General features: G+C 50.0%; 1 protein-coding gene across 1 annotated transcript; it reads left to right on the top strand.

Annotated features, from left to right (window-relative positions):
* Nucleotides 1-4,075: 4,075 nt before the first annotated feature.
* Nucleotides 4,076-8,061, top strand: CDC20 (cell division cycle 20). The gene is made up of 11 exons (XM_027537532.1): nucleotides 4,076-4,192; nucleotides 4,365-4,553; nucleotides 4,668-4,816; nucleotides 4,903-4,999; nucleotides 5,160-5,288; nucleotides 5,389-5,585; nucleotides 5,696-5,790; nucleotides 5,928-6,156; nucleotides 6,314-6,439; nucleotides 7,337-7,454; nucleotides 7,804-8,061. The coding sequence occupies exons 2-11, from the start codon at nucleotides 4,373-4,375 to the stop codon at nucleotides 7,980-7,982; spliced, it is 1,500 nt and encodes a 499-aa protein (XP_027393333.1). The 5' UTR covers nucleotides 4,076-4,192; nucleotides 4,365-4,372; the 3' UTR covers nucleotides 7,983-8,061.
* Nucleotides 8,062-8,065: the final 4 nt, after the last annotated feature.

Raw genomic sequence — 8,065 nt, 5'->3', positions numbered from 1 at the left:
TCCAAACATACCCACTGTATCAGTCAGAGTCTTGGCAGAAATAGATGACACACACACACTCAACCTGGGTATCTGGATGAGAGTTTAATATAGGGCATATTTACAAAGATGGGGCAGGATTCAGTAAAAACATCAAGGAATAGTGCAGTGTCCTGGGGCTAACAACAACTGGGAGGTGGGGCCCACCCCTCCCCACCCTGGGTATCAAGGGGTCCCGGGAGAGAGTGGTTACAGAGAAGGCTGCCTGGCAGGAGCTGTGGCAGAGAGCTGCAGCCAGCTTGTGGGGATGCAACAGTAATGGAGCCCGGGGAACAAACAGCTCCTGCCTGTTCTCCCCCTCCCTCCAACACCACCCCTTGACCCCCTCTGTATTAGTTTGCAAGCACCCCCCTAACAAAATACCACAAACAACAGACATTTATTGTCTTATAGTTTTGCAGGCTAGAAATTCAAGGTTTTAGCAGGGTTGGTTGCCTCTGAAAGCTGTAAGGAAGAATCTGTTCCATTCCTCTCCCCTAGCTTCTGGGGCTTTCCTGGTGTTCCTAGACTTGTTCCTAGGCCTCTCCTCCATCTCTGCCTTCATCTTCATATGGCGTTCTCCCTTTACCTGTGTGTATGTCCAAACTTCTCCATTTTATAAGGATGAAAGTCATATTGGATTAGGACCCACCCAAATGACCTCATCTTAACTAATTATATTTTGGAGTGACTCTATTTCTAAATAAGGTCACACTCTGAAGTACTGGGACTTAAGTATCCAACATATAAATTTGGGGGTGAGGGACACAATTTAACCCATAACATCCTCCTATTGGTGAAATACAAACAGAAACCAGAGCCCAGGGGAGTCCACTGACGCAGGCCATATAAGTCAGCCTCACAGGGCACAGAGCAGAGCAGGATGAATGTGGCCCTGGACGGGACAAATGATGACACCTAGTATACTCACTTTCCATATTTCCTTCCCCAAGCCACATTCAAGGCTCCAACTCGACTCCTAGGGACTCAAAACTAGGACTAAGAACCAAACCACTGAAACTCTCGCCTCTACACCAATTCAGCCATCATGTCCTTAACCCCTTTTACTTACCAAATTCTGTATCCTCTTCTCCATCTTCACTGAGCTATTATTACAGCCTCTACCAACGGCCTCTGCCTCCAGTCTCTCTCCCTCAATCCAGCCTGTATGTTGCCTCCAAATTGATCTTCCTGTTCATCTCACTCTTTACCTCTAAATCTTTAGTTTGGCTCTTTAGAACCGATCTTATTCTCTTCTACTATTTTGCTATGTGAGAATTAAAAGTGTTAATACAATGCCAAGCACACAGTAAATACTCAGCATTTACAGAGTTATCTTTATTATTATCCCAACTGGACTGTTCCACCCCGTGAATATTACCTATATTTTATTCCCTCCATACCCTCTCCCTCAGGTCCTTTAGGTAAGAGTTCCCTTATCTAAGCAGCTCATCAGGTATCCAGATACTTTGCTCTACCAACAGGCCATTGCCTGTCCTCTTCTATCTCCTCTGGCTCTTTTGCCTTCACCTTCAAAGATTCATAGGCAGGACTTCCCTGTAAGTCCAGTGGATAAGAACCCACCTGCCAATGCAGTTGACACTGATTCGATTCCTGGTCCAGGAAGATCCCTCATGCCTCGAGGCAACTAAGCCTGTGCACCACAACTGCTGAGTCCAAGCACCCTAGAGCCCCTGCTCTTTAGCAAGACTGCTCTTCAGCAAGAGAAGCCACTGCAATGAGAAGCTCAGGTGACCCAACGACGTGTAGCCTCCTCTACAACTAGAGAAAGCCCTTGGGCAACAACAAAGACCCAGCATAGCCAAAAATAAAAATTTTAAATAAAAGATGCATAGGATCTTAGTGCTGGCATTCCCTCCAGCTCCCATGAACTGCCCTCTTTCCCACTCTCAAATTTCTTATACAAGTAGCCCATGCTTGCTGCCTCCATATTCTCCCCACCCTCCTTTCTGCAACCCCTTCCAAAGGAAACCCGAGCACCCCCTCCCCTGATCCCTTTCTCTCCAAGGTCACCCATGATTTATTTCTCAATAGCCAACTCTGACCTTTTCTGTCACCACTCGACTATTTTGCATATTAGAATTCCTCCTACTTCAAGGTCCATGTCAGTACAGTTTCCACTGGCTTCTGCCATTCCTTTGTTTTTATTTTTTAAATTAAAGTCCTTTTTTTAATTGTCTTTTAAAAAAATAATTTTACTTAATTTTTGGGCTGTGGTGGGTCTTTGTTGCTGTGGGGGCTTTTGTGTAGTTGCACAGAGAGGCTACTCTCTAGCTGCAGTGCACGGGCTGCTCATTGTGGCACAGGCTCTAGGACACTCAAGCTTCAGTAATGTGGCGTGTGGGCTCAGTAGCTGCAGCTCCTGGGTTCTGGAGCACAGGCTCAGTAGTTGTGGTGCACAGGCTTAGTTGTTCCATGGCATGTGAGATCTTCCTGCATCAGGGATCAAACCAGTGTCTCCTGCACCAGCAGGCTGATTCTTTACCACTGAGCCACCAAAGAAGCCCTGTCATTCCTTTACTTTTCAAGGTTCAAATTCCCTGAAGTTGTACCCTTATTTACCCTGTTGTTCTTTTCCTCTACGGTGACCCTCCAGAAACTGCAAATTGCTGGCCATGCCTTTAGAGACTCTCATTGACTCCACAATGCCTAGCAGATAAAAGTCCAAACTCCTTAGCTTAACATTTATGGCCCTGACCAGCTTGACTCCTTTTATGTCCTCTAGGGCTCAGGGACGCCCCATTTCCAACCCTAGGACACATAAATCCTTGTTTTCCAAGGTAACTGGAAAGAGATAACATGAATGCTTCAAAATTAAAGATAATAACAATATCATTTGGGTGAAAACTCCAAAATTTTTTCTGTCATCATCAGAACTGATTTTAGGCTAACAATTGATTTTTGTTTTTCCCTAGCCTTTTTCTAGGACAGTGTAGAATATGGTTAGATTCTGAGGTTAGTTAGTTTGGCTCCACTAATTATTATTGGCTGTGTGTCTTTGGGCAAGTTTCGAACATTTCCCTGATCTGGTTTTTTTTTTTTTTGTAAAAAGGGAATAAAGTTTCTGCCTTATGGGATTAAGGATTACCTGCAGTAATGTACGTAAACTCTTTAAACATCATAGTTAGCAGATGGTCAGTAAATGGTGCCCATTATCATTTTTATGATTGCTGCTTCAGCTCTAAGTATGTCATACAATTCACTGAAGTCACTGTTAGAGCACTCTATTGAACAGGAGTCAGATCTGGACTCCCACCAGCATGTGACCTTGCACAAATCCTTCGGGGCTGCGGTTTCTTCATCTGTAAAATACAGGTGCGTTGCTGGGATGGGGAGATGCACCATGCGCAGATTAGACTCGTGGATCTCTAAAAATCCTGACATCTCTTGAGCTCCATAGGGGTCAGCCCCAGTTTCCCTCACAGGGCTATCCAATCTTATCTCCCAGATGGGCAGGTCTGAATCCTGATCTTTTTTCTTGATAAGAAAAAAGGAATTCACCCCTCTTTCAGCCTCATTTTCCTTGTTTCTAAACAACAGCAAACAAAACAGTTTTTGAAAACAAACACAGGCACTTCTTCCTTCTAGTAGTGTTCCCTCAAGCACTAAGCTAACAATGGACGCTCCGGCCTTCTCTCGTCTAAGTTTCTCAATCAACGCCTGCAGCACCCCACTCCCAACCCGCCTGCCTGCCTTCGGTCCGGCTGGTCGGCCACTGCCTTACACTGCCTTCTCTAAACAGGCTAAGTGCTTTAGGGCATTCCACCAAGTTCCGCACTTCGTATCATAAAAACTATCCTCAAGCATGAAGCGTGAAGGACGGGTGCGGGGGAGACTGAGGAATGAATGAAACCAATAGGGGAAGGCAGCCAGCGCAGGCCCCGCCCCCAGGCGCGCCCCATCCCGCCGCGTCTCCCGACACCTGGTGGCGTAGAAGCTGCCTTCAAATCCCGCTCGCCTGCTGGACTCTCGTGAGATCTGGAGCTTCCGCCGGAAGACCCGCCCCCTGTGCCGTGGAGGCCAATGGGCTAGGGCGACTGTTGCGACGGTTGGATTTTGAAGGAGCCAATGAGTGCTTGGAGCGGCGAGTTTAAGTTGTCCAAGTCCTCACTGCTAAAGCCGGTCTGGGATCGGAACCTGCTCTAAACTGACGGTGAGAGACGGCTGGACTAAGGGAACCGGTCTGGGACCGCGGCCGAGGGTGCTGCGCCGGGAAGGGCTGCGGCCAGGGTGGTCCTGACTGTGGTCGGCCGCCCCAGAGCACGGTCGCCTATCTTACTCTGGGGCTCAGCAGGCAGCCCCTGCAAGGAACCCTCTCGCTCCAGACGTTCCCATGGCCCAGTTCGTGTTCGAGAGTGACTTGCACTCGCTGCTGCAGCTGGATACACCCATCCCCAATGCACCCCCTGCGCGCTGGCAGCGCAAAGCGAAGGAAGCCGCGGGGCCGGCCCCCTCGCCTATGCGGGCAGCCAACCGATCCCACAGCGCCGGCAGGACCCCAGGCCGAACTCCCGGTCAGTAGGGTGCGGCGGTTCGCGGGGGAGGGGAGGGCAAGGGCTTGAAGCAGCCTTCACGCCTCCTCCCCCTGAGTCGGGTCTGACAGTCTGGCTTCCCTCCCCCTGTCCCAGGCAAATCCAGCTCCAAGCTTCAGACCACTCCCAGCAAACCTGGCGGTGACCGCTATATCCCCCATCGCAATGCTTCCCAGATGGAGGTGGCTAGCTTCCTCCTGAGCAAGGAGAACCAGCCTGACAACAGTGAGACGCCCACCAAGAAGGTATGTGTCCCAGGGGACTTCTGGCAGGAAACTGGTCTGTGAAATCTAGATAATACCGCCACCTCATCCCCACCCTTATGTGCCAGGAACATCAGAAAGCATGGGCTTTGAATCTGAACGGTTTTGACATGGAGGAAGCCAAGATCCTTCGGCTCAGTGGAAAACCACAAAATGCCCCAGAGGGTAAGACGTCATTCTATCCCCAGGGCTCAGGGTGGGTGAGATGGCTGTCTGCCTTTTCCACCTAAGATTGAGGGGAAGGAAGTGCTTATCTGGCCTTCCTGGCTAAAGGCATGCGCAAGTGTCAATCCTCCCGGTGTCTAGACCCACTCTGTTGCCACAGGTTACCAGAACAGACTAAAAGTACTCTATAGCCAGAAGGCCACGCCGGGCTCCAGCAGGAAGACCTGTCGTTACATTCCTTCCCTGCCAGACCGCATCCTGGATGCCCCTGAAATCCGGAATGACTACTGTAAGTGCAGTCTTCTCCTTGTCCGGCGGATGGAGAAAGAGGGAGAGAGAGGGACAAGGCAAACAAGACAGCTCATGCTCTTCCCTTCCCCCTCTGGCAGACCTGAACCTTGTGGATTGGAGCTCTGGGAATGTGCTGGCTGTGGCTTTGGACAACAGTGTATACTTGTGGAGTGCTAGCACTGGTGACATTTTGCAGCTGCTGCAAATGGAGCAGCCTGGGGACTATATATCTTCTGTGGCCTGGATCAAAGAGGGCAACTACCTGGCTGTGGGCACCAGCAGTGCCGAGGTGCAGGTGAGACTTGTCCTGGTGCTGCAGCTCTGTTGTCCCCAGACCCAGGGGGCTTGCCCAGCAGGACGATGTTAATGCCAAGTCCTGATCCTCATGGTCTTCTCTCTCTGTAGCTATGGGATGTGCAACAGCAGAAACGGCTTCGAAACATGACCAGTCATTCTGCCCGAGTGGGCTCCCTCTGTTGGAATAGCTATATCCTGTCCAGGTCAGTGGCTTTGCTAATCTGTTAAAAAATCAGATTTTGGCCCCCTCTCCCTGGACTGTACACTGTGCAGAAGCAGCTCTGGCCTGCCACCTGTTTGGCACTGCTGCAGGACCTGGTTCCCTTCTCTCCTCCGGCAGTGGCTCACGCTCCGGCCACATCCACCACCATGACGTTCGGGTAGCGGAACACCATGTGGCCACGCTGAGTGGCCACAGCCAGGAAGTGTGTGGGTTGCGCTGGGCCCCGGATGGAAGGCATCTAGCCAGTGGCGGCAACGACAATCTGGTCAACGTGTGGCCTAGTGCTCCTGGAGAGGGCGGCTGGGTTCCTCTGCAGACCTTCACCCAGCATCAAGGGGCTGTCAAGGTGAGAGTGGGGCTGGGCCGGGCCTCTGCACTCTCACCTAGAACCTGGGGACTGTTAAGAGGACATGGGATGGTGAAAGTGGACTGAGTTAATCTGTGTGCCCGATAACTCCTTGTCTTGCTCTAGTACCTGCTGACTTCACCTTTATCCCACCTAGGCTGTAGCTTGGTGTCCCTGGCAGTCCAACGTCCTGGCAACTGGCGGGGGCACAAGTGACCGACACATTCGTATCTGGAACGTCTGCTCTGGGGCCTGTCTGAGTGCCGTGGATGCCCATTCCCAGGTAGTTTTCATTATTCCAGCCTCACTCCCAGATGTGTTATTCTGTATAGCTTTCCTGGGCAACCTCCTCCCCTCCAATGGCTTCACCGACGCAATACTGGCATGATCTCCAAGCTCAGATGTCACCCTTGAACTCCAGACACACATTTTCAACAGTCCACAGCCAGTCTGTCTCTAACCCCATGTTCTATAACGTGGCACCACACTAGTATGTCCCAAATTAAACTCGTCGCTTCCCCTTGCCTCCCTGAAATGTGTGTTCCTCCTCTGCCATTTGAAAAGGATACTAAGAAATCAGAACAAGTAAGACTCTTTCATCTTCCTCACCTAGTCACCAAGATAAGTCAGTTTTCCCTCAGAGTATCATTCACATGTGTCCCCTCCCCTCGGCCTCATCCTTCTTCCTGTGGAGACTCACAGCACTGGTCTTTTATCGCTTCCAGTCTGTCCTCTATATTGGTCTGGGTAGTCTATTTTTGTCCTCCGCAAGCCCTGCAAGGGCTCCCAATTACCTACAGTGTATAATCCAAATGTTTTAGAATGATATTTGAGGCCCTAGCTCAAAGGTGGGTCTCCCTACAAGTGCTGCAGCTTCCTCTCCTGACACCCCCCTGCCCAGTACATGCAGACTTTGCTTTATTCGAGCCTCAGGCTCTGGAGCCAGAGTTCAACTTAATTTGTGTGTGAGCTTAGACAACGTACTGAACGTCCTTCCAACTGATTCCTCATCTGTAAAATGGTTAACAATTCTAACTCTCAAAAGGGTTTTGTAAGGACTACAGTCATTCAAGTCTGAGTCTGTAGCCTCTGGGAGTGCCTAACACCGCGGTGGATGCGGTTGTGATTTGAGTAGTCCTGGCTCTGTGTGTGTCATGCCCGTGCCATTTCCTGTCCGCAGGTGTGCTCCATCCTCTGGTCTCCCCACTACAAGGAGCTTATCTCAGGCCACGGCTTTGCCCAGAACCAGCTGGTTATTTGGAAGTACCCAACCATGGCCAAGGTGGCTGAGCTGAAAGGTAGGTGCTAAGTGACAGACTCAAAAGGGCACACACTGTATGACTATTTGTATGAAATGTCCAGTAGAAGCAATGCAGAGACAGAAAACGGATTAATGGTTGCCAGAGGCTGGGAGGAGAGAGTACTGAGGAGTGACTGTCTTTATGGAGTGAATTATCATTGTGATGGTTGCACAACTTTGTGAATATACTATAAACCAATAAATTATATGCTTTAAAAGGATGCATTTTATAGTATGTGAATTATTAATTATCTCAATTAACGTTACAAAAACTCTCAAAATTGGAGGGCTTGTAGGTACCTACCATCCTATGTATTGCTCTCACTTTTTTCCTCCTCACATCCCAGGTCACACAGCCCGGGTGCTCAGTCTGACCATGAGCCCAGATGGGGCTACAGTGGCATCCGCAGCAGCAGATGAGACCCTGCGACTGTGGCGCTGCTTTGAGCTGGACCCTGCCCGGCGGCGGGAGCGGGAGAAGGCCAGCGCGGCCAAAAGCAGCCTCATCCACCAAGGCATCCGCTGAGGACCAACTCCTCACAGTGTTTTGTGGGGTTTGTTTTTTGTTGTTTTTTACTTTTCTAATAAAGTCACATCTCCCTCTCTTCT

The sequence above is a fragment of the Bos indicus x Bos taurus genome, chromosome 3 (assembly GCF_003369695.1).
Source record: "Bos indicus x Bos taurus breed Angus x Brahman F1 hybrid chromosome 3, Bos_hybrid_MaternalHap_v2.0, whole genome shotgun sequence".
NCBI classification, from domain to species: domain Eukaryota; kingdom Metazoa; phylum Chordata; class Mammalia; order Artiodactyla; family Bovidae; genus Bos; species Bos indicus x Bos taurus.
This window is presented reverse-complemented; position numbering and strand designations above follow the sequence as displayed.